Raw genomic sequence first — 26,144 nt, 5'->3', positions numbered from 1 at the left:
TTTAGGTGCAGATCCCCTGAGAGAAACAAATGCAGCAACCCGAAACATCCAAGCTAACAAATGAAGATAAACGAATAGAAAGGCAGTGAGTGTATCAAAGGCCGATACAATGATCGAAGGAGAGAGATGAGTAGAGAGGAACAGATGGAGAGGCAGAGGGATAAGCAAGAGAAAAGGGAATGACAGAAATGAGGCAGTGACAGGGTGATAAAGAGCGGGGGCAGACATTGAGATAAGTGAGGGAGAGGCGGGAAGGAGATAGATGATGATATGGTGAAGGGAACAGTTGCAGATATGTAGGGATAATACAGAGGGAGACACAAAGAGAGACAAACGAACAGATGACAAGAGAAACATAGACAGTGACAGAAAGAAAAGGATCTAACTTGAAAATCAATGGCCTAAATCCAATCAGAATTCCAGAAAGGGAAAGAAAATAATTTAGTTTAGAACGTGATGCCAGCAGGGAGATTTCCGAGAACCCCCAAAACACCCTCAGAGTGAAACCAGTGTCACTATTACATTGTGATCCTGCCCCTGTCCCTGCAGGAAACACGCACATGCAGTGAGGCAGCTCCATCTGGCGGCGATCTGAGATAATTTATTATTTCCTGGAAAACCACCCAATTCCCAGAATATGGAAGGAAGTTACTGCATTAGTTTTAAGCCTATGTTTATTAGTGTCACAAGTCTGGACTAATAAATTCTGAGTTTCACTTTTGCTGCAGGTTTGGAAGCTCGAAGTGCCTGCTCCTGTGTTGTAACTTCCATTCTTCTTTGTTTTTTGCTGATGTAACGTGGGAAACACAGCAGCAAAGTCCACTGAGCAAGAATCCCGTGCCCGCCCCCACACAAAATAAAGTAATGAGAGAAATAAACATACACTGATTTTTGTGGTGTTAAATGAGGGTGAACAAAATCTGGTTTTAATATTATGACATTGCATTTGAGGGGGCAAATACAGAACGTTGTTTAGCATTTCATCCAGTCTATGGACCACGCCTGAGTTCAGGACTCCTTCAGCACTGACAACACGGAACGCTAAATTTTGTGCCTAAATACACGGAGGGTGGGATGTTGAACGTGGGATTTCCAAGGTCGTGTGTGTGCGTGTGTGTGCGTGTATGTGTGAGTGGGAGTGAGAGTGAGAGAGAGATAAAGAGAGACAGACAAACAGATAAAGTGAGACGAAGAGGCAGACAAAGAGGTAAAGTAGAACATAGAGACAGCAACAGCTACACACTGGGCCACTTTGACGGTCCTAGGAAATATTTCTTATTTTTTCTACTGTTTAAAGCCGCCAGTGAGCATGGTGTATGGACAGATCAGCAATTTCCTCAGCTCCTTTCTGAACTTGTGCTGGGCCACCGCATAGATGAAGACATTGTTGCAGGAACTGAGTGTCTGGAGCATGTTGGCTGCCTCTTGAAAGATATAGTCTGCGTTATTGAAACTCAGGGTGGTGAGGTAGCCCGCACCTGCGAGCCGAGCGTAGAGGAAATGTCCGACGTAGGTAGCCCATAGGAGAAGAAAACTGAGCGAGATGGCGAAGAGCAGGACAATGGACCTCCTGCGGTTTTCCATCTCCGGATCTCCCTGGTTCTCGGTGCCCCGGAGTCTCCTGCGGGCTCTACTGGCCACTAAGATGTATCTCACAGTCAGGGCGTTGAGTAGCAGGATGAGGAGGAATGGAAGAAGCGGGGTTAAGATTTTGTCCAGCCAGTCATAGGCCAGCCAGGCTGGCGATGTGTAGAAGGCGACCTTCATATCGCAGAACCAGGGCACCCCATCCAGGATGTACAAGGGCTGGTAGACAAAGTAGGAAGGGATGTTTCCCACACAGCTGAGGGCACAGACTATTCCTACAACCCGCAATGCTGTTTTCTCGGTGCAGTATCTGGTCTTCAGGCTCTGACAGCAGATGGCCACGAAACGGTCGATGGTGAAAGTCACAGTCAGCCAAACTGAACCATCCCGAGTGACAAAGGCCAGCAAGGCGATGGCTCTACAGGCGGGGGTGGTAGATAGGACACTGTTAGAAAAGTAGATGCGACCGATCCGATTGAGGATGACGGCAGAAATGATGACCAGCAAATCGCTCACTGCGATCGCCACCAGGTAGTAGGTGATGCACCGGGAGAGTCCACACCGCCCTCGGCATAAGATTACAATCGCCAACAAGTTGGCTGTGAGAGGTAAAAGGAGTGAAAAGTTACAGAGCAGAATCCAAACACCAGTTACTGACTCACCCAATCAGTTACTGAATCCATCCTGATCTTACCCTTTGCCACCCCCAGACTCCAGCAGTTGGCATTCGTTCAATATCAAATGCTGAACTAAAAACGTATCCTGCCCCTCAGTATCTTCTGCAAAAGCTTCCCCGTCACTAACGTCAGGCTCACTGGCCCGTAGTTTCCTGGATTACTCCTGCTTCCTTTCTTAAACAGGGGAACAGGAGACTATTCTCAGCCCTCTTGAATCTCACCTGTGGCCAAAGAGGATGTGAAGACGTCTGTTAAGGCTGCAACTATTTCTTCCCTTGCAACCCACAGTAATCTGGGGTAGACCCCATTCGGCCGGGGGATTGCCTATATTAATGCAATTTAGGGTACTCAACATTTCCTCCTTTGATATATTGGCATTCTCTGGAACATTCACACATCTATCCCTGACCTCAACATCCATCATGTCCTTCTGTTCGATGAATACCAGTACAATGTACTCATTAATGATCTCACCCACTTCCATGTATAACTTCCCCCAATTGTTTTTGAGTGGGACTACTCTTTCTCTCGCTAATCTCTTGATCCTAATATTGCGCAAAAAGCCTTGGAATTCTCCTTGACCTTGTTTGCTGAAGACACTTCATCGCCCCTATTAGCCCTCCTAATTCACGTGTAAGGGATTACCGATTTAAGATCGAGATGAGAGGAATTTCTTTTGAATTGATTTGATTTGATTTATTATTGTCCCATCTATTGAGATAAGTGAAAATTACTGTTTCTTGCACACTATACATACAAAACATACCATTCGTAGAATAGTTGGGGCGAAGTTTTCAGTTTACTGAGAACTCTGCCCGTTGTGTGTTCATCCCACCGTTGCCAGCAGTTGTGCCTTCAGCTGCCGAGGCTCTAATCTCTGGAACTTCTGCTTTCAACAGCTGTTTCTCGCCACCTTTCTTTAGGACGTTTCTTTAAATCTAATTATGTGATCTACTTGTGCCGTTCGGTTTCAAATGGCCTTGACCAAGTTCCCAGCCTGCATACTGCAGTGGCTGAAGAAATAAGAACAACTTTACCTTTCCCACTGGCAACTGTAAATGAGCAATAAATGTTGACCAGGTCACGGACACCCACAAAAATATCCAAAATAAAAGTCAAATGTACAAAACCGATCAGCACAAGAAAAACATGTATAGCAAATTTAAAATCTTGATTCTCCATTCAGGGAACCCTACACTGCAGAAGGAGGCCATTCGGCCCATCGAGTCTGCACTGACAACAATTCCACACAGGCACTAACCCCATGGTGTCATGCATTTACTCTAGCTACTCCCCCTGAAAATAAGAGACAATTTAGCATGGCCAATCCACCTAACCTGCACACCTTTGGATTGTGGGAGGAAACCCGCGCATCCCCTTGAAACCTTTCCTTAAATGATTCCTATAAACACATTAACATTGAGGGCTGCCCAGTAATAAATCACGGTATTTTCAATATTAAATTGTTGCCGACGGCGCGCTGTAAATTCTTGTAATCACTATAAGGTTTTTAAAAAATATTTAATTGCATCTAATTCAAAGAATGCAGTTTAATAGTTAATTCCCCCATGCTGTAATAAGATCACTGCGTGGAAATGCATCTTACTTCGCTGTTATGCGGTATTATTGTAAAATAGCATTCAGAACACCAGCGAATTTTACTACATCTAACGAAACTCAGAGTCGAAAATATAACAGATGCAAAGGCATCAATTGGTCCAAATTAGGCAACCCAATAAAATGCATTTATATCCTTGTGTGCAGCAGAGTAATTTGAATATTGTCTTGGAGTAGTCCTTGATTCAATCAAATGCGTCGTAGAATTTACCATTACTTGGTATAATATCAAACAAGGCGCCTATAGACATATATTGATGCCCGGTTGAAGTCCCTTAAACGCGTGATTGCTGAATAGTAGACACAATGATCCCGTTCCTGAAAGAGAACAGATCCAGTTTATTGTTCTTTTTAAACACAAATAACTTACTTGTGATCCTTCACTTACCAGGGGCACCAATAGCAGCAAGAACAGGATAACAAATGGCATAGAAGAGGCCTTTCGCTGGTCCGTGCATAGTCTCACAGAAACTAGAGGGTTCTCAGAAGCTTAAAACTTAGCTCTGGGACACATTCAGTGAGGTCCTCATTTATTGTGAATCAAAGTCTCGGGGGGGCGCGGGGCGCAATTAAGCAACAAACTGCACCTTACTTACGTTTCGGTAAATAAACACATCAGCTCACCATTTCACGCCTTCCACTTGCCACATTGGCAGCGTGGACGATTCCTTTCCTATAGATGGCCGGAATATGCGCCTGAATGTTTCACTCACATAATAAAAACAGTCTCAAGTTTAACTAACAAATAATTCTTCAATTTCTTCCTTTTCAGAATGGTTGAATTCGTTTAAAAGCTGACGATGGTCATTCTCAAATCAGCACCATGGGATCTATATTACCCGGTGACTTCATTCCTACTGTTGGCCAGTTATGTTTGCAATTCAGTGAGGGAGAGACAAACAGAGACAGAGAGAGAGAGAGAGAGAGAGAGACAGACAGACAGAGAGAAAGAGAGAGAGAGAGATACACAGGGAGAGAGACACGGAGAGGGAGACATAAACAGAGAGAGGGAGAGAGAGAGAGAAAGAGACGCAAAGAGTGAGAGAGACGCGCAAGGAAAGAGATAGAGAGAGAGAGACGCACAGAGAGAGAGAAGCCCATGGAACAGACACTGATCATTCAAACATTGGCTTAATGCTGGAAATCTTCAGTCACATCAACATTGCAATGAAGTTACTGTGAAAATCCCTCAGTCGCCTCACTCCGGCGTCTGTTCGGATACATTTAAGGGAAATTTAACATGACCAATGTACCTAGCCAGCACATCTTTCTGACTACGGGAGGAACCCTGAGCACCCGGAAGAAACCCACGCAGACTCCACAGCGACAGTGACCGAGCCCGGATCCCCAGCGCTGTGAGGCAGCAGTGCCAACCACTCTGCCGCTATGTCAAATTATATTTTGCCATACTTTTATTAATACAATGTAAATTAATCCAGTTGAACGTGTACATGAGAGATAATCCTAAGGTTATTTTAGTTGCTGGCGATTCGCTGTATTGAATTAATAATGGCTATAAAAGCCCATTTTAAAAAAAGAAGCCATCAAGATTCCGATAAGATGCTTACCCTAAAATAACAACACAAGACATGGCCCTGGATTCGTATTCATTCCCTATATTCGTTAGTTATTTGCATTTACATCTTTCCATCATAATGTTATCCCTCAAGCCCCGTTGTTAACTTCATCAATTATTGCTGCTCCAATATAGTGAGTAATTTGATGGATTCGTTGAGATGGGACAGTGGGAGAAATTGGATTGTCTCAACCCTAAAGTTTAGGGAAAAGAGAAGAAGGAGAAGAACCTAGAGTATGTGCGAAGACAGAGACGGTCAGAAGCAGAGCAAAGGGAGACAGAGAAACCGAGGCGGAATGACAGAACAAGGTACATAAGTCCCAAACGACGAGAGAGTCGGACAACCAGAGAGGAACAGGGAAAAAGTGAAACTCAGAATTTATTAGTCTAGACTTGTGACACTAATAAACATAGGCTTTAAACTAATGCAGTAACTTCCATATTCTGAGAATTCGGTGGTTTTCCAGAAAATAATAATTTACCTCAGATCGCCGCCAGATGGAGCTGTCTCACTGCATGTGCGTGTTTCCTGCAGGGACAGGGGCAGGATCACAATGTAATAGTGATACTGGTTTCATTCTGAGGGTGTTTAGGGGGTTCTCGGAAATCTCCCTGCTGGCATCACGTTCTAAATTAAGTTATTTTTCTTTCCCTTTCTGGAATTCTGATTGGATTTAGGCCATTGATTTTCAAGTTGGACACGATTGTTTCTGTCACTGTCTATCTATGTTTCTCTTGTCATCAGTTCGTTTGCCTCTCTTTGTGTCTCCCTTTGTATTATCTCTACATATCTCCAACTGTTCCCTTCACCGTACCATCATCTATTTCCTTCCCGCCTCTCCCTCACTTATCTCAAAGTCTGCGCCCCTATTTATCTCCCTGTCGCTGCCTCATTCTGTCATTCCCTTTTCTCTTGCTTATCTCTCTGCCTCTCCAGCTGTTCTTCTCTACTTATCTCCCTCCTTCGATCATTGTATCGGCCTTTGATTCACTCACTGCCTTTCTATTCGTTTATCTTCATTTGTTAGCTTGGACGTTTCGGGTTGCTACATTTGTTTTTCTCAGGGGATCTGCACCTAAATCCGCTGTTGTACAATCTGTTTATTCTTTTATTTAAAGTCACAGCCCGACGAAATTTACCGTTCAGAATGAAGCGTTCGGTGTGAACAAGTCACGCACATGACAATGAGATTAATATTCGTGAGAAGCCGTCACAAAGCTACATAAAAATAAATAAAATTCAACATGAGTGATTGAAACCGATTAAATAAAACTGCCACCATCTGAAGCCTCTGGGTCTGTACTCGATGCAGTTTAGAGGGATGTGGGGGGCCTCTGTGAAATTTACAAAATACTGAAAGGCCTGGATGGAGTGGGCATGGAGAAGATGTTTCCATTAGTAGGGGAGACAGGGATCCGAGCGCACCGCCTCAGAGTAAAGGGACGTCCATTAGAATCGAGATACAGAGGGATTTCTTCAGGTGGTGAATCTATGGAATTTCTTTCCACAGAAGCTATGGAGGACAGATCATTGGGTATATTTAAGACAGAGATAGATAGGGTCCTGTTTGGGAAACGGACCAAAGATTATGGGATCGAGGTACGAAATTGGGATAGAGAAACCCCACAGGAGCGACATTGTGGCACAGTGATTTCCACTGCTGCCCCGCAGCGCCAGAGACCCGGGTTCGATTTCAGCCTCCGATTACTGTCTGTGTGGAATCCGCACGTTCTCCCCGTGTCTGTGTGGGTCTCCTCCGGATGTTCCTGTTTCCTCCCACAGTCCAAAGATACGCGGGTTAGATTGATTGCCCATGACAAATTGACCCTAGTGTCAGGGGGATGGCCTGGTAAATATGTGGCGTTACAGGAATAGGCTTGGGTGGGATTGAATCATAGAATACAATCCCTACAGTGCAGGAGGAGGCCATTTGGCCCATCGAGCCTGCACCGACAACAATCCCACCCAGGTCCTGTGCTATCCCTGTAACCCCATACTTTTACCGTCTAATCCCCCTGACATTAAGGAGCAATTTACCGTGGCTAATCAACCTAATCAACATCCTTGGGGTGTTCGGTTCAGGATTGTGGCCGGTTCAGACTAGATGGGCCGAATGGCCTCCTTGTGCACTGTAGGGATTCTCTGATTCTGTGGGGATTTTAAACATATCGGCCATGATTCAATGGTGGAATGGACACGAATGGGCCGAATGGCTTAATTCTGCTCCTATCTCTTATGGCCTTGTCAGTGAAGCTGATTCTTCCCTCTCACCACACACTGTACCCACTCAGTCACTGAGTCTCAGATATGTAATAGTGAAGGTCAAAGAGCTTCAGCTGATCACTGAAACTCATTGAAATCTTATCTCAATCTATGACGGGTAGATTGCAAATTGTTGATTGGACGGGAAGTTTGAGATCAGAAAGTGACTGTAAAAACAGATTCTGTTCCGGCAGTGCTTGGAGTTTTAAAGGTAGTCACAGCCCCGGGCTCTGCAGCCGCCATGGAGTTCCTCACTGTCTGCATTGTGTTCGGGCTGTTTCTTATCAGTAAGGATGACTCCAATCTGGTTAAATGTTATCGCGATCTGAACCTTTAGCTCTGCTTCTCCCCAGTGGTGGTTCTTGACCCTGCTGTGTATTTCCACCATCATTTGTTTTTATTTCATAACTCCAGTTATGTCGTGGTGAATATAAAGTGTTAATATTATTTCAGCAGCACGTCCAACACTTAGATTTTTTCTTCTTCTTGAACACATGTTACAGATCCGAGTGATGGAGATTCTGTTTCTCAGCCGCAGTCTTTGGAGGGGAGAGAAGGTGAAACGGTGACTATCCGATGTACCTACAGCACTACCGCAAACAGCTATGCCTTATACTGGTACAGGCAGCAGCCACAGAAAGACTTGCAGTTCATTATATTGAAAAGCTCCGGGGGTACACAAGAGAGAGGGGAGGGTTTTGGACCCAATTTCTCCATTGATCTCCAGACCTCGGATAAATTAACTACTTTAACCATCTCGAGCCTGCAGCTGAGTGACGCTGGCCGCTATTACTGCGCTTTCAGACTCACAGTGATAGAAAGCAGTCTCACCCCCGTACAAAAACTGCTTTGCAGCTATCATTGGGTGCTCCAGTCTGTTGTGGTTTGTGTGGAGAATCGCAGAAAGTAACAGTCAGATTGAGCAGCGGCGCTGTCAGCCTCTCAGACACACACCCCGAGGAAACCACATTAACCTCGAATCAAACTGTCACCCAATTCAATCCAGGATCGGCTGAGACAACACACAGCAGAATCCCATCAGACTGAAAGGTTAATCAGCGAGAGAGAGAGAGAGAGAGAGCAGCTACCAGTTAAAGGGTTTATGTTTCGTTTCCAATTGTTATTTTCTTCAATTCAGGCTTGTCTGGGAAGATCAGTTTCACCAAATAAAGGTTCCTGAGACTTAAAAATGTTTCAAAGCTGCCAGACAGCAGCTCATGGATTCCGGAGCTGTGAGATTTAACCCGGGAATGGGACGATAGAAAAGGGGGCGGGCGGTAGGAGATGTCTCCGGCTGACAAAGGGAGCGATGAAAATGAGGTTGAGGGTGTGAACACAAAATAGAACAGGTGGGAAGAAATCTATGTCTAGAAAGAGTTCAATCTGAGAACCAAGAAACAAGCAGTGATCAAAATAATGCAGCAGGTCAAAGAATGTGACTGTAAGGCAGGTCTGAGCAAGATACAAGTGTAAACTGGTGATAACTTGAAAGGTATGTTTTCCTATCCCTGTGCATACTTCCTGTTAAAACCCTGAGCAATGTGCCTATGCAGGTGAGTGTGGCCCAGTCTGTGCATCAGCTCAATGGCTCCCTATATTCAATGCTGCAACATCTGAGACGTTTAGCCATGGAGCTGTTTTAGGAATTCTTCAGTGGATCAGCCCCGTCACTGTCTGGTCCCTCTACTTAATATCTAAGAAATTTCAAAGACTAGGTGGCTGAATGAGGCCTCAGCAGAGCATTGGCTAGGTGCTCGCTAACTCTCCATGTTTAAACGTTTGATCAACTGTGCTATGCAGGCAGGTATGTCCTTACTCCCTCATCTGTACACTTCCTATATCACCCAATGCACCTATACACTTTGAGAGAGCTATAAAAGTCACTGACATAGGCAAGGGTGAGATTGAGCGGAATGATACAGAGACAATCCAACTGAGGGACAAAGATGAACGCAGCCTGAGAGCAGTGAATGATATAGAGACACACCAAGGAAGGACATTGCTACAGATGAGTATTTATAAATACAGACATACATTAGAGGAGGCTGTGGTGCAGTAGTACTTTAAATGGGCGAATCCCTACTTTGAAACAGTGATACCTAGTTATAGATTCACCCAGAAGAGGAACTATCCTCCTCACATCCTCCTTTTCAAGATCCTTTTGTATTTTACACATATCAATCAAGTAGCCTACTCTTATTCTGAATCCAGTGGATATAAATCTTGTTTCTCCAGTCTTTCCTCATGAAATAATCCGACCTTAAAAACAAAGCCTGAATGCCAGAAATTTACACGGATACACAGAATGGAAGAATAAAACTTAATGAAACTCAAGGATACACACACACTGCTCACTGTTACCGAAGAACCCGATATATACGGAATCTGGGGGTTCTGAAGAGAATGAGGTGAAAAAAAAGTAAATAATATCAAATAAACAGGCAACAATGAATAGACAAGGGGAAAAAGAAAGTAGTTAATGACAAAACAAGAAAAGTTATGAAATAGTAAAATTTAGATAACTGAATGACAAGAAATGTTGCACAATGTACCTGCACAGATGAGCGAACTTCCCCTTGATGCATAAGCTAATTGTCTGCCTGTACTCAATGATGAAACAAAACTGAGCAGTTTCTCATGTACTGTTGACTTTTCTCATTCCTCTTTCTATGGCATGGCATGTCATCCCTCATTTATTATAGCACTGTTTCACAGTCCAGGGCAATCGATCAGAAAGCTCTGTTCATCGACCCACTATTCATATCCATCTGTGATAAACACTCACCAACATAGGATGGAACCTGACACGTTTGCATAGACATCTCCAGCGTAGACTCCAGTCGCTTTTGAGCTCCCAAGCAGCAGCTGTATCAGTCTTGCTTTCTGACACAGCCTGTTCAAGGAAAGTAAAGGAAGAAAAGCTGTAATGATAATTGCGGAGATCAGTTGCTTAGTGTCCAGAACTTAACAGTGGCTATCCTTTGAAAATTACATTAGAAAAATAAACTAATGGCCAAAGAAGGAGGAAGTGGAATATTGAAAAAAAGGAATCCCGGATAAATAAAACCATTTCATTCTGTTTTCCTGTCTACGTTCCCCGCGACTGCAGCTTCAATCAGTGGATTACTGCATATCTCTGGGACACAAAATTCAACCCGGTTGAGGCCTCCCAGTACACCGAACACAAGCTCAGCAAAACGTACATAGATTATATCCCTCTCACTGAACCATCGAGCAGCAGTTACACAATACCTGAGTGGGCCACAATCAATATTCACACCAAGTTTCCCAAACCTCTCAGTGTTAAATTCCTTTACTTGCGTGAAACTCTGAGTGCTGTGAATCGGGAAATGAGTATCTGTTTTACCCAGAGACTTGTTTCCCACGGTTAGCCCTCAGGTTTGCAATTCAATTTATGTTGGGTATTGAAGCGAATTTCAAAATGAAGAGAAAAGAAGGGAAACGGATCACAATATTTGGAAGGAGTTGCAGCTGGGAATGGTGTTATTGATGATTGAGTGGAAAATATTGGAAGCTTGGGCTTCTGGTTGTCAGTTCCCTTCCGCCCCATTGAATTCCTCCCTGCGATAAGACACATGGATTCATTTTACCTGCACATTCATAGGAGAAAGGGAATGACCAACACACTACAGCAACGTTACGGGATCAACATAACCAAAGAGGCTGGTACAGAATTGTACACGGTGCTGTCATGCTGCAGTTCTGGAACAAAATTTTGCAGAAATAGAATTGTGGTCATTGACATCCTTGTTTAGAAAATCTGCACTAGTTTCTGTCTCAGTGTCTGTGGCGCAATGGGTTAGCGCGTTCGGCTGTTAACCGTAAAGGTTGGTGGATCGAGCCCACCCAGGGACGGAGCTTGCCATATTTTCTCACCATCACCATTCATAAGCGAACCGTTGCGGGTTCACGATGGGTTCCGTGGGCATCAATAAAAAAAAACTCTTAAGTGTTATGGGCTACACTGTTATCTGTTGTCACCAACATTATTTAATGACTATTGACTACAGACATCTTACATATAGCATTGTATACATGCTTCCGTTATACCACTAAACTTAACAATTGGAATCCAGACATGAATTTGTGACCGAGCATTTGTTCCAATTCCATATCCCTGTTTCCATTCATTATTCGGTAGATCATAAATCTGTCAAACCCAAACTGAAATGCGTTCAATAATGGAGCATCTACAACCCTCTGGCATAGAGAATTTAAACGATTCACTCCCCTTTGAGTGAAGCAATTTCTCCTCATCGCTGTCCTGAATTATCAGCGCCTTATCCTGATATTGTGCCCCGTGTTTTATATTCCCGGATCAGGGAAAATAATGTCTCAGCCTCCACCCTATCAAACTCATAGAATCATAGAATCCCTGCAGTTTTTCAATGCTAACTATTCCATCTCGTTAAAGCTGTTGAAAATTTCTAGCTTTTTCTGTTTTTGATTCAGATTCCAGCATCCTCAGATTTTGCTTTTATTCTGGCTAAAAAGCGGAGATCCAAACTGCACACACTATTCCAAATATTGTCTCAACAAAACCCTGAATAACTGGAGCAAAACTTCAAACACTTCAAAACTTAACTCCGTGCTCAAGGCTGGAAGGAGAGTGTGACCGTGGATAATTCGCACTGTGTACATTCCTGTCATCAGTAACTGGATCAGGAAGATGAGATATCTCTGTCTCTTTGTACTGTCATGTCTAAACTCCATCTCCTCTCAATGCCGTGTGTCATATATTCGCTTTGCCTGCTTTCCAGGTAAAGCTCGGGTTCACCAACTGTCTGTGTCTGTATCAAGCAGCTAATTGACCCTGGAAGCTGGACAGCCAGAGGGAGCTGGATTGTGGTGTGTTTGGTTCTGTGGTGTAATGGTGAGCACTCTGGACTCTGAATCCAGCAATCCGAGGTCAAATCTCGGTAGAACCTTCCTTTAATTTCTCAACGCAGATGATTGATTTGGTGAAGGGCATTTCAATTCAATCACCCCAAATGAATATATGGTATAAACAAGACACGTTCATGGGGCCCGGGAAACTAACATGGGTGATAGGAGAAAGAGGGTGATGACAGAATGCTGCCTTTGGGGCTGGAAGCCAGCGTCCAGTGGCGTTTCACAAGAACCTACGCTGGCTCCCCCATTCTTCGTCATTTATATAAATTACACAGATGATTATGTGGGGTAGGATTGGTATCTTGAGAATAGATGTTTAAAAATGAACTTTTTTTTCTACCTGCGATACCTGTATTAATCTCAGAAAGAAATCACACAGCACAACAAAAATATATTTCACAGTTCAGCGGCTGGAAAGGGAAGGTGGTTGTGGCGATTAAATAAAGCTTCCACCAATTATTATTCTGTTCTTTCTAACGAGATCAGTTCCTCGCCTTCAGTTCCTGTAACTGGAAACTGCTCTCGGTCTGTCTGTTTGAAGAGTGGTGTTTGCCAAAGTTATTCACTGGTGTCAGAGGAGTTTCAACCGGAACCCAATTTATTCTCTCTCATTCCATGGGGAAATTGTGCCTAATCCCAACACTGTTCAGTACAGAGACCAGCAAGATCCTGATAAGTTTTCGATGTTGAGATCAATCCATTCCCTGACCACTCAGTCCTTACCCCTCGCACTGGGCGAAGCGCAGGATAGAATGTAGTTTATGGCAAAGATGTGTAGCACAGAGTGGATCCATTTGCGTTCCACATGCAACATGACTTGCATCTTTCAATTCTCATCTTGAACATTTCAATTGAAATTTCAAGGCAAGCAGAGCTTTTTGAGCAGAATGGTTCAGATTCCCATCCCCTTTAATGTGAACAAGTTGTTTCTGATTTCACTACAGATGTTGTCTATTAAATAATGACTGAACACAGGGGGTGAATGTGAGAAGCTGAAGTTTCCAGTTGAAGAGGTTCCCAGTGTCTCTGAGCAGCTGAACTGGGGAAGCCTTTGGGCAGAGACGGTCCTGCTGCTATTTCCCTTCCTGACCACCAGGGGTCGCCGTAACACGCCCAGGCGCTGCTCCGCCCAGTGTCACCTCTTGCCCAATCCGGCACAGCCGCTGCTCATTGGCGGAACATCCGGGAATTAAAATTAAATAAAATACATATTTTTATAAAGAGGCAGGTGGCGGAACCGCGCATGTGCTGTAGTATTTTCCCAGAGCGCACCGCGCGGCTGTGATTGACAAACAGGCGCAATAAAAAAAAGAAACGATGTTCCCGAATGGAGGAGGAACCGAAAGTCTGACGGGTGAAATGTGAATAATAATCATCAAGATTCAAAATATTAAAAGATTAAAATGGAACTGCCGGGGCGCATGTGCGGGAGGGGATTTCAACCAGAGTGCAGCGCGCGGGACTCCGTCTCCCCTAGCAACGCAAGATGGCCGCTGGCCGTCTCCCCTGGCAACGAAAGATGGCCGCCGGCGGTGAGTGATTGTGACGCAGGCGCAGTGATGTCTGCCTGCAGCCCATTGTCCAGATTGCCCCCAGTGGATGTGGTGGGGATGGTGCAGCAGATGGAGCAACAATCCCAGTTTCAATGGGGGGAGAGAAGCTGCAATGCTGCTCCCTGTTGTTCATTCCTCTCCCCAGTCTCAGCATTGCAGAGTGTTTAAACAAGAGGGTGCATTGTCACAGCAGCGCCTTGACCTTCAGTTCAATTTTATTTATCAGTGTCACTAATAAGTCGGCTTACATTAACACTGCAATGAAGTTACTGTGAGAATTCCTCTAGTCTCTACATTCCTGTTCGGGTGACACTGAGGGAGAATTTAAGCACGGCCCAATGCACCCTAACCCAGCACAACTTTCAGACTGGGGAAGGAAACCGGAGAAAACCCACACAGACACGGGGAAAACGTGCAAATGACCCACAGGTCCCTAGCACGGTGAGGCTGCAGTATTAACCACTGTATCACCATGCTGACATTGGGGAACATGTATTTGGGGGGAACACAGGGTAAGTGGGGGCATCGCTAACTCAATTTGATGGGGGGGGGGGACATCGGGGAAATCAGCTTTGTCTCAAAAAATCTTCCATTTTTCCACTTGTTTCATATTAAAACCCAGCTCACTCCTCCATCCCGCCCATCAATAGGGCCAACAGAAAGCAGAGCAGGTAGGATACTTTGGAACTGTATGAAACTCTGGAAAGGCAAAAGCTGGAAGTACTGTGTGCAGATCTTGTAGACCTATTTAAGGAAACATGTGATTTAACTGGCGAGGCTGAAGACAAAATTCACCGGAATGGCGCCTGAGATGAACAGTTTTAGATATGAAGAGAGGGTGGATAAGATCGTGTTGTTTCGAGCAGAGGAGGCAGAAAGGGAACCTAATTGGATTGGATAAGGTCAAGAAGTTTATGGACAGGATAGGGACAAAATTGATGTCCCCCATTGTTGAAGGATCAATAGAAAAAAGACATAATTTGCAGGTAAGATGCAGGAGGCTTAGAGGGTATTTAAGGAAACATTTTTTTTCACAGGGAGAGTTGAAAGCCCGGAATGCACTGCCTGGTAGGACTGGAGAGGCACGAATACATACAAACTTTGAAAAGCACATTGATGAGCACATAAAATTTCATAACAGTCAAGACGATGGGTCAAGTGCTTCAACGTGGGATTAGTTTAGTTTTAATGCATTTTTGTTGATGCGAAATCGATGTGCCAAAGGGTCTCTTCTGTGCTGCATGCTTCTATGAGTCGACGTTCTGGAGCCTGCGAGCATAATTATAGAAGAATCGCCAGGTTTTGATGTTCCTTTGATTTTCATGGTCATTTGTACAAGTTTCTTGTCGATAGGCCATCTTTATTTTCATACCGTTATTCAATTCCAGGCCTTTCATATAGATGAAATTGATGCTGGCCTAATTAGAATATCAGTTAGCAATTAACAACTTCATTGTCGGATTGAAGGTGCATTTAAGTGTGAAAATCAGCATGTCACTTCTGTTAAATTACATGCATCAACGCCGAAGCAAAAAAAAAATCAAAGTGCTTCCTCAAGGAATACAATCCACCATGTTTCATTGTTTAATTAATGATGTTTGTTCAGTGAGTGTAAGTAACATTATTGGTATTGTGAGCTAATTGCGCCTAAGGGGGATAAAACCAGGTATAAGAGAGTATTATTTGAAAGTCGAGCAGGCACAAGTGATTCTCGGTTAGACATTACTGCGTCTCACAGAAGATGCACGCTCCACCTACTGGACTACCATACGCCATTTACTACACTACACTTGCTGTCATCGCGGTCCCAGGTAAGGCATCGAAATAAATTGTTTGTTGTCTACTGAACGTATCTCAAGGATACTGTGCACAAAAGGATATAAGATATCTGACATTGTATACAACTCTGGTTGGGCCCATTCGGAGCAATATATTCTTTTTCTGCCATGTCACCGTATGAAGTATAGACTTGGCGTTTCAAAAATGGTGGAATGTAGATTCGCCATAACGATACCAAGACTTCGATAGTAAATACTCAGGTACGGTTACTTAAATCTCATTTGCTGTACATTCCATAGATAAGATTAAAGGACTAGTTAAGGGCTTTGATGAAAATTAGTGAAGGGTTCCAAAGATCTGTGGGGTAGAAACAGTTTGTTCTGGTAGAGATGTCCAGAGCAAGGGGCAGAAGGGGTGAAATAACTCAGAATATGTTTTTCTAAAGGGTGAGTCATCCTGGACGAACCTCATTTGACTCAATGAAGCAGTGTATAAAGTGTTGGAGACGGAGATATTTATCGGTAAAGAGTTTGCTTTGATAAAGAAACAGCCTTGACAAAGGGTCATTGGACTCGAAACGTCAGCTATTTCTCGTCATCCAGATGCTGCCAGACCTGCTGAAATTTTCCAGCAGGTCTTTTGGTTTCAGGGTCCAGCATCTGCAGTAATGTGCTTTTAAAATCTATAGGAGTTATTTGTTATGGAGTTCACCAAAAAAAGCTTGATTAGAGTCCACACAGTGCATGACACTTCAAGGTGAAGGTTTCGGAATTGAAGTAAACGTATATAAATGTTTGGGACTAAATTTCAATGTAATAAGGGTTCTGGACTTACTGGACGTGGAGAAGTTGTTTCCACTAGCAAAAACATCGCACAATAAAGGGAACAGTGTTCGTAAAATCTGCAAAATTGATTTAAGGAAATGCTTTTTACACTGCAAATGGCTGGTGTTTGTGATAAACTGCCTGACATTGTGGTGACGAGAAATCCTATTGAACAATTCAGAAACTAACTGTACAGTTGTCTGGATGGATGAATGTGGAATGTTAGGAGGATAGGATAGTGGAACACTCTCGGTGAGAAGTACATTCAGAGAAACAGTGCAATCACAATTGCTGAAATGGGATCGTGCTGAATTGTAATAATTTTGCCATTCTATGAAATTGGCGAAGCTATATTACACAGAGGGCAAAGACAAGAGAAACCATTCGAAATCGAAGGGTATGTGTGGTCATTCCTTGCTAGGATTCGTTTGGCACATCAACGATTGGCCCGAACTATAATTGGCTGAGAAATGCAGTGTAAAAAGTCACACATCAAAATGCCTTGACAAAGGTAAGTTACCTCCTAATCAGTGCAGATGGAAGAATAAATTTCGAAAGATAATTTAAAGTTGAACTAAGTGAACTAAACTGAGGAAAATGCTCATCATGTTCAACAGGTATTATAGCCTTCGCGTTGTGCCCATATACGATACAGGGTTTATCTGTGATTTTATTCCAATTCTTACAATAATATTTGTGTTTTATGTTCAAGTTTATATTCGAATTGTCGCAGCACAGAATTTTTTTTCCCTGCAAGATCAGTTCAGTTTCTCCAGTTGTCCTCATTTTATGACTTATCATCTGATTAGGACATGTGTGTGGTGACAGGGAAAATGATGGAGGAAACTGGAGAAACTGGATAATCAATTTTGATGATTAAGAACACACTTCTTCCATCCGTGATGTCTTCCATCTTCACATTATTAAATCTGCTTTTGTTTCTTCACTCCCAGAAAATTTCTTCAGACGCAGAAAATAAGAGTCCATGCATTTTGGTCAATGCGATTATATTAGTGTGGTTTTCCTGTGCAAGTTAATTCTCCTTCTCTTTAATGCAGCTAATTTCGTGGCGATTGTGATTCTGTCGAGAGGAAAATGTGGTCTTTCGGGATGTATCACTCGATACCTTATCTCCATGAATGTGACGGATCTACTGGTCATTATCACCGCTGTGATATTAAATCGCATCAGTGGCATTTATTTTCCAGGCAGCTTCTTGTCCATCACTCCACTCTGTAGTCTGAGCATTGCTTTAACTTACGCAGCCAGAGTGAGTTCTGTCTGGTTAACAGTCATGTTTACCTTTGATCGCTTTGTGGCAATATGCTGCCAGAAGCTGAAAATAAAATACTGTACCGAGAAAACTGCAGCTGTTGTGATAGGAACTGTCTGTGCTCTGGGCTGTTTAACAAATATTCCGTGGTACTTTATCCACGAGCCTATTTACGTAGTTGACAATGTGCCCTGGTATTGCAGACTGAAGGATATCCGGTACACTTCACTCTTCTGGACAGCATACGACTGGTTTGACCGCTTATTGACCCCGTGTGCTCCGTTCCTTCTGATTCTCCTGTTCAATGCTCTGACCGTCAGACACATTCTAGCAGCCAGCCGAGCCAGGAGGAGACTCCGTACAGACAAAGGCAGAGAGAATCAGACTGACCCCGAGATGGAGAGCCGGAGAAAGTCCATCATTTTACTCTTCACAATCTCTGGCAGTTTCATCCTGTTGTGGATGACGTATGTTATACAGTTCTTGCATGTACGAATCACAAACGGTTATAACATTAAAAGCTTCAGTGATCCCAAATTTATTCTCCAGGAATCCGGGGACATGCTGCAGCTTCTTAGTTCCTGCACCAACACCTTTATTTACGCAGCCATTCAGAAGAAATTCAGAGAAGAGTTGAAAAATGCTCTCCACTGTCCACTGAATCATATTACTAAAATAATTGTTCCGAGAAAGTAATGCATTCCAATATTTATAATTCTTCATTAAATCTAGTCAATGGTTTCACTTCTTACCAGTTCAGGCTTGAAAATAAAAATTACTAACATTTAATTAATGTCAATGTCTGAGAATTATTACCTCTAACGTAATCACCACCCATCGAAGTGTAGAAATAAGAAAGTAAATGTGACTTTGCCATGTCTTGTTCATCAGGTGAGTGGTGAGGAAGGAGCGGTGCTCCGAAATCTCATGCTGCCAAGTAAACCTGTTGACTTTAGCCTGGTGTTGTGAGACGTCTTACTGTGCCCAGAATTTTTTTTCATATAACAAGGATACAAGGACCCCAATTCTCTAACAAGTGACCTTCCTCTATAAATGAGGTTAGTTTTCCACGTTGAACGCCATACATCCAGTAGTGTAGTTCCAACTATCCCAAATTTCTGACGGGTCTCTTCCCTGTACCCGTGATGCAAACCTGCCAAAATAATGACATCTGCCCTTAAAGAGGCCATGGATTAAATAACATTATTTACAGGCAGGTCAGTATCAATTTCACGGTCACTGGACAGGAGTATCAACTCTGAGTTCTCCCGCTAATACAATGATAGCCTCAACTCCACTTCTACTCTACATCATATATCAGCATCCTGTGACCATGCAACATTTGTGATTCTGTTGTCAATTCCAATATAACTCCATCATCACCTCTCTGATTTTGTACTCTAGACCCCAACTGATAAAGTCGAGTGTGTCTCCTACTTTTTCACCACCTATGAATCTGCCTTTCTGCCTTCAGAGGAATATGGACACTCACGCCAAGATCCCTTTGTTCTTCCGAACTTCCTAGTGTCATATCTTTCATAGCATACTTCCTTGTCAAACCCATCCTCCCAAAGTGTATCACCTTTTCAGGGCTAAATTCCATCCTCCACTTAGCTGAGCATTTGACCATCTCGCCTATATTTCCCTGTAACCCAAGACACTCAAGCACCCTGTTATCCACCGGCCAAATTTTCTTGTAATTGGAAAGCCAGCTGCTTTTACCCCGCTCCTCCCTCCCACTCCCCCCGCCCCCCGAATTTCGATAAATGACGATCAATAGGGGAATTTCCTAAACTTACCTGAGTGTTTAGATTTCAACTTCCTGAGGATTACAAAAAAAACCTTGAGAAAGCAAATTTAGCAAATAAAACGTAAGTAGAATGGCAGTGTCCGCCCCTCCCCTGAGGTTCCAGATGTATGAGCACCTCACATAGGAGCCGCACTATACTCTTGGACAGTCGCAGCCAGCGGCGACATGTCGCCTCTGAGACAGTGTCAAATAAATTCCGGGTCCTGTACCTCCTTCGCCACTGCAACCTCAGTCTTCTGTGCACCCTTTTCGGAGACTGCTCACCCACCTCCAGGACCTCAGCGGCAGCCCCCTGCCCTCCTTCCGGAGGGACTGGTGTTAATTGCTCCTGCGGTAGTCTCACCACATCCTTCACCTCCTGATCCACCACCTCTGCCTCTTCATCCGTCACCATAATGGCCCGCTCCATATCTATCAGTCGAAGATGGGGTTTGGAAAGAGCAAAGAATAACAGATTGATGTCATTGGCTGCATAGACCCAGCACCACTTCAATTCCTCACTTGGGCCAGTAGGCCCACTTGTGGGTGCTGTTAACGCCACACAATCCATGGTGTCACGCGTGACCTGATTAGCTTCTGTGAAATTCCCATCATGACAAATGCTGGCACAGATTATGCATGCGATTCTGAAGGTGTGGGCACTGTGCATCCTTGAACAATTGCCATGTGTGCAACTGCAGCATCCGTTGCAGGTATGGTCAGTGTTACTGGGCAGAGGTAGGCTTAAGTCATCACCAGATGTGGGCTCAGTGACAACAGATTCCGTGCACTCTGTGTGTGAACCTTCTTTCTTCTGGTCTCTGTCTCTATCGTCCTGCCGTTCTTTTCGAAGTGTCATGAAAATGCAGAGTTTAGAAAATCTAACTGGCCTGAGAATGTCATTTCAAAAATTCACCTTAAAAATACTCTGTTAATAGTAGCAAAAATATTTCCGCATTTCACAGGTAAGTTTGAAAATGCAAAGGTTAGAACAAAATGCTTAGCTTAGGGAAGAATGGGACAAAATATTTTCCCTCTGCGTGCAGCACAACAAAAGTTTAACAGTTGCACTCTGCAAAATTTCATGCTGATGTGAATACGTTTCATTCATTCTTCATGGCGTGCACATTGAATAAACAGAATTAACTATCAAGAATTAAAGCAAGGATAGCGTTTATTTCTTCTTTATAGTTACCTGAAATGAAGCATATGTTATTCGGCATAATAATAATCAGTTGATGACATAACAATTCATCAATGTGAGAATCCTGTAATTCTTTGTTGGCGATGGCAAAATGTTTTTACCAAAATCATTTATTCTGCACGGGTCAATGCAAACAGAGATTGATTTCGATAAAAATAATTGACAAAAATCTGTCAGTTTTTTTTGCCCACTAATAGTATCCAGATCCAGATACCATGATCAATTTAATTTCCAAAGAGCTTGATACATCAAAAGGCAGCAACGTTCACCTGCTACAAGTTTGGATGGAATTAACATCTGATAACTACACTAAGTGGTATACATTAATCCCAAACTGCAATCTCCAAACAATATCTCCCATGGGTAATGGGGAACAAAGTTCACAGAGTGTGGATGATGACAAAAGGGCAAATGCGCCACCCGACCTCCTGCTGAAAATTTCCATCCCTGACAGTGTTGTACAATATTCACACTTTAGCAACCCGGTCCCAGGTCCAGCCAGCGACTGACTGAATTTCTCTGTGACACACAATGGCCAGCGCTTGCAGTAAATGAAAGCCACCAGCCGATGGTGACATTGTGTTATTTTAATGACAAGACAGTGAAACTCCCATTGCAACTCACAGCTGGCGTTTCTTAATATCAGCTTGACTGTAACAATGCCGTTCCAACACTACCGCCACCAAAGGAAACTAGGAAAGTGCCATAAATGCTTTACTAGGCAAGCTCGGTAAAATTATTTTTAAATGTTTTATTTTGGGGACATTTGTGGCGTCTTCTTCCCCAGTGGCCCAGAGTGAGGCGTAATTGCTATTAGTTTCACACTGTGTGAGCTGACCATTATTTAGAGAGGTTCATGATCAAAAATACCATTCCAATAACACTCCTGTCCAAGACCAGTTTGTGCAGAGCTAGACAACTTTGAGGTAAAGATATAAAAAAAACACACGTGTTTCAACTGTGAGAAGTGAATTATACACTGTGGCCCAGAAACGTGGGGGAGAATGTTCATTTTTCATTCTTGAAATGGCGACCATGGGATATTTTAACTTTGCATCAGAGCGCGCGATCTAGATGAAGGTTAAGTATCTCTGTTAAACTTAATAGGGTATGACTGTGTATATACGCTTCACAAAATAGTCAGCACATCGGGGAAAATCTAATTGCCTTTTTCTTATAAGATGGAAGAAAACTGTGGGAAAGTGAACTCTAAAAATGTCAACATATTCAGAAAAACGAGTATATGTGTATTGATTGATTTGAATGAAGCTGTAGCTGGTATCGCATTGACCCAGTGTGTCTCAGTCACACCGTGTGTCCCTGCTCATTAAACACTCCAATGTCTGATACCGCGGCCTTCACAACGCTGGAAATGTAATAACTTCCCCGATGGTCAAAATAGTCTGAACCGCCGATCATTGAGGGCGGGGATTTTAACGGCTTGCTTCAGTTATGATGATGTGATGTTTCTCTGTTCCACTGCAGTTGTGCAGCTCATTCTCTCAGTCTCTCCTGCTAACTGTTGGGTGACAGTTTGATCCGAGGTTAATTTGGTTTCCTCTCGGTGTGTATCTGAGCGCCTGCGAGCGCGGCTGCTTTGCAGCAACCGCAGTCCTACTTAAAGCTCAACAGAACGGAGCTCGCACCAACAACCCAGAGGCAGTTTTTGTACAGGGGTGAGACTGCGTTCCATCACTGTGATGGCTGGAAAGCGCAGTAATACACGGCGGCATCAGTCAGCTGCAGATCCGAAACGGTTAAACTGGTGAATTTAGTCGAGGTCTGAAGATTTATAGAGAAACGGCTTTTGGCAAAATCTGCTTTATCTTCATTATTATATGTATTTCTCCACACTATAAACTCGGACTGGTTTCCTGGGAGTTGTCGGTACCAGTGTAATGTATAGCTGTTCTGTGTAGTTTCATAGGTACAGGTTAATACGAGCGCTGCTCCTTCTGCCTTAACATCTGAGGGCAGCGGCTGGGTGACAGAATCTCCATGACTCAGATCTGGAAAATAGTATATTAATAAGAAAAAGTTTAGACCCCTGGATGATTGAAATTTGACTCCAACCAAGCTTGGGGAATGAAAGAGCGCATCCACATTTACCTGTCAGGAATGTTCCCCACACAACCCAGATGCTGAGAAGCTGCATTGTCTCTGTCCTCTCTGTGGAAGGGGAGAGGGTTGGATATTTAGCCACCCTTTCTAAACCCCGCCCTTAATTATCTGTTGCCGTGTCTCAGGCTGTTCTCACCTCACTTCCTTGCTTTTCATTCCAGTCACTATTCTTACAGAGAAAATGCTTCCCGGGTTACACAGCAGAGTCGGGGAATGAACACCTTCACCAGAATTGTACCAAAGAAAGTAAATAATTTTTGAATGAATTTGTCACTTTGTTTTCACGGATTTGGTTCCACTGCCAGTGTAGTGATAACCATGACTCCAGTGAAATTCCTCTTAAGGGCTTTAATTATTATTATTAATACATGGAGTAATGTCAGAGTTGCTGTAAAGTCTAGTTTTCTACTCCATTCTCCCCTTCAGAAGGAGAGAGGGTGCGCAGCCTTCTTGAACTGCTGTGGTCTTTCCGAACTATTGATATGGAGAAAGAGGATGTGTAACATATCTAACTTTTCCACTAGTGCAAAGTTCCTCCAGGTGCTGCGGTTTCATCCCAAACTCCAAAGATGTGCAGGTTAGGCGGATTGGCCACGCTAACTTGCCCCTTAGGTATGTGTATAGGTTAGAAGGGTTAGCGGGTTGAATATGTGGGCTCCGGGGATATGGCCTGTGTGGGATTGTTGTTGGGGAATCTGTGTAGGTTCAGGATTTTAGGGTCTTATGATATTCAGGCAAAAAAATGTTTTCAAAACATGTAAAAGGAACCTGCAGTTGACATTGGAGCATGGTCATTGTCGCATCACACCTCACTATAGGTAAAACACTCCAGTGTGTGTTACCGTTCTGCACTCAGTGTTGAAAATGCTTTAAAGGGAAATGTTTTATTGAGAATGTCAACATCGAGACTGAGCTGCCTACCAGTGCTGTTGCTGAGGAACTTTGGGCCATAGTTCCGTAGATGTCGATTCAAGTAGCTATATTTGGTTGCACTGAACTGGGTTGCAATCATTAATGTCTATTTTTGTTCAGTACATAGGTAATTATCTGGCATATATTCACTGAGAGCGAGTCAATGTCCCAGTGCTGAAACTCTAGTAAAGCCGAACCGCCCTCTGGTGGTATTTTTTCTAATTGTGTGTCTCATTGTTCCACTTCTCCCTGAGAGATTGCACAGGACTGCGCTGTGGTGTGGGAGATTCTTATACTTGGACAGGGTGGCTCGTGCGGTGGGCAATAGAGAGATATTTTACTCCGAGGGATTTGTTTTTTTGCACAGATTGGACCCAAGGATGGATATGCATTTTGCCTGATGGGGAAATTAGTTTGGAAAAACGATGATATGTTCATTATGCTTTCAAGATTTATTTTGACATTTTACAGGGACGTTTATTTTAAAATTTACAGAAGAGAGAATAACAATTGATTTCCAAATTGAGAACAAAGCGCGTGTGCTACAATATATGTAGAATCATAGAACCCTACAATGCAGAAAGAGGGCCTTCGCCCATCAAAAACAACCCTTTTACATTCTATTGGCCACGGAGATTCTGTCACCAGCCACTGTCCTCAACAGTTACGACAGAAGTAGAAGCGTGGCTTTAAAATGCATCTACAACATGACATCTTTCTCTCCGAAAAGGGAAAAATAATGAACATATCAATTGATTTGCTTCTGAGCCTTCTTGGTTGTAAACAATAAAAATCAAATTTAACTGTTAACCCCAAGCACTCTCTTGATTTCTCACCTCTGCACTTTCTCCAAAGTCTTGCGTTCTCTCGATTTCGTCGTACCCAGGATTTGAAAAAAAGAACTCCAGGAATGGTTACCGCAGATTTTGCATCATTTCCACAATAATCATCAACAATAAATACGTCATTTGTCTAACAAGCTATAATTTAGATTTCTGGGATGCATTTGTGACATATGTGTTGCAGTAAACCCTGATCCCACTCAGCAGTCCAATTCCAGCGAGCATTAAGCAACATTTGCCAGCAGAGGGCGCCACATTCAAGCTGGGCCTCGCAATCTCACGGACATTATCAATAAAATCTGCGTCGCTAGTAGGCTGGTGATGGCACAATAAAAGCCCTCCCTTCCACAGACACACGTAGACTCACATTCACTCACACTGCAATCAGCTGCACAGAGCTCAGGTTCCCTCTCTTTCTCAGTCTCTGACTCATTCCATTCGCATTCACTGAGAGAGATTCAGTCAGACATGTTTCTGCTCATCCTGGCGGGACTCTTGCACAGTAAGTACTGGATAACGTTCACCAAGCCACTTACACCGCAATGTAATTAACGATCAGAAATATCCACTTAAAGTGCAGATGGGAGGCTCCGCAAGTTATCGCAAAAACAAACAAATGCTCTTGATATTTTATTCTATCTTCATAGGCGGACTGTGCGCAGAACCAGTAAATCAGACACCGGTGGCAGTAACTGCTTCAGCAGGGGATTCGGTGCAATTAGATTGCACATATACAAACAAGGGTATGGACTTCATGCAATGGTATCAGCAGAAACCGGCACAGCCACTGACATGGATTATTACCAAAAGCTTAGCACGGGAGACAGATGAAGTTTCAGGACGATATCTGGCGCATGCTAACAAGTCGAAGCTGAACGGTTACTTGAATATAAACGCCCTCAGTGTGGAGGACGGGGCGGTCTATTACTGTGCAGTGAGGCACAGCGATAGATCATACGTAAAACGCCGCACAAAAACCTCAGCCAGAATTTACGGCCCTCCCTCTGCGAGAGTGGTTTGACCCCAGGTTCAGGAAAGCAGTCAGATCTAATTCCAGAACTTTTTTTTTGTCTTTTCGGCAGAGTAGAACTTTGGAAAATATTAACACTAATCTCTGTGCCGCAATTTATAAAATGTATTTAAAACAAGAAAATCCAACTTTCTGCAGAAGGAGACTCAAAGAGTTGGAGTTAATATAGCAGAAAAATAAGGT

General features: G+C 43.4%; 2 protein-coding genes and 2 non-coding genes across 4 annotated transcripts; 3 read left to right on the top strand and 1 right to left on the bottom strand.

Annotated features, from left to right (window-relative positions):
- Positions 1-1,284: 1,284 nt before the first annotated feature.
- LOC145363561 (putative G-protein coupled receptor 139) lies at positions 1,285-4,339 on the bottom strand. The gene is made up of 2 exons (XM_080218747.1): positions 4,270-4,339; positions 1,285-2,186 (listed from the first exon to the last, which is right to left on the bottom strand). Exons 1-2 carry the CDS (start codon positions 4,337-4,339, stop codon positions 1,285-1,287), a joined length of 972 nt encoding a protein of 323 aa, XP_080074873.1.
- Positions 4,340-11,521: 7,182 nt separating this feature from the next.
- trnan-guu (transfer RNA asparagine (anticodon GUU)) lies at positions 11,522-11,596 on the top strand. The gene has a single exon. It is a non-coding gene; the product is annotated as a tRNA-Asn (tRNA).
- A 1,001-nt stretch (positions 11,597-12,597) lies between these two features.
- Positions 12,598-12,669, top strand: trnaq-cug (transfer RNA glutamine (anticodon CUG)). The gene has a single exon. It is a non-coding gene; the product is annotated as a tRNA-Gln (tRNA).
- A 1,451-nt stretch (positions 12,670-14,120) lies between these two features.
- On the top strand, positions 14,121-18,759 carry LOC145363560 (putative G-protein coupled receptor 139). The gene is made up of 2 exons (XM_080218746.1): positions 14,121-14,166; positions 17,849-18,759. The coding sequence occupies exons 1-2, from the start codon at positions 14,121-14,123 to the stop codon at positions 18,757-18,759; spliced, it is 957 nt and encodes a 318-aa protein (XP_080074872.1).
- Positions 18,760-26,144: the final 7,385 nt, after the last annotated feature.

This window comes from Carcharhinus amblyrhynchos, unplaced genomic scaffold (assembly GCF_965287045.1).
Source record: "Carcharhinus amblyrhynchos unplaced genomic scaffold, sCarAmb.v2.hapA scaffold_39, whole genome shotgun sequence".
In the NCBI taxonomy this organism is placed as follows: domain Eukaryota; kingdom Metazoa; phylum Chordata; class Chondrichthyes; order Carcharhiniformes; family Carcharhinidae; genus Carcharhinus; species Carcharhinus amblyrhynchos.
The sequence above is the reverse complement of the archived record's forward strand: the minus strand, read 5'-3'. Positions and strand labels throughout refer to the sequence as shown.

What these genes read in the sequence shown, in the direction of transcription:
- LOC145363561 (XM_080218747.1), bottom strand. Translation starts at nt 4,339, where the DNA reads ATGCACGGACCAGCGAAAGGCCTCTTCTATGCCATTTGTTATCCTGTT. An exon ending in TGCTGCTATTGGTGCCCCTG is followed by an intron (nt 2,187 to 4,269) that starts GTAAGTGAAGGA and finishes TACCTCTCACAG; the next exon opens with CCAACTTGTTGGCGATTGTA.
- LOC145363560 (XM_080218746.1), top strand. Translation starts at nt 14,121, where the DNA reads ATGGCCGCTGGCCGTCTCCCCTGGCAACGAAAGATGGCCGCCGGCG. An exon ending in ACGAAAGATGGCCGCCGGCG is followed by an intron (nt 14,167 to 17,848) that starts GTGAGTGATTGT and finishes TCTTTAATGCAG; the next exon opens with CTAATTTCGTGGCGATTGTG.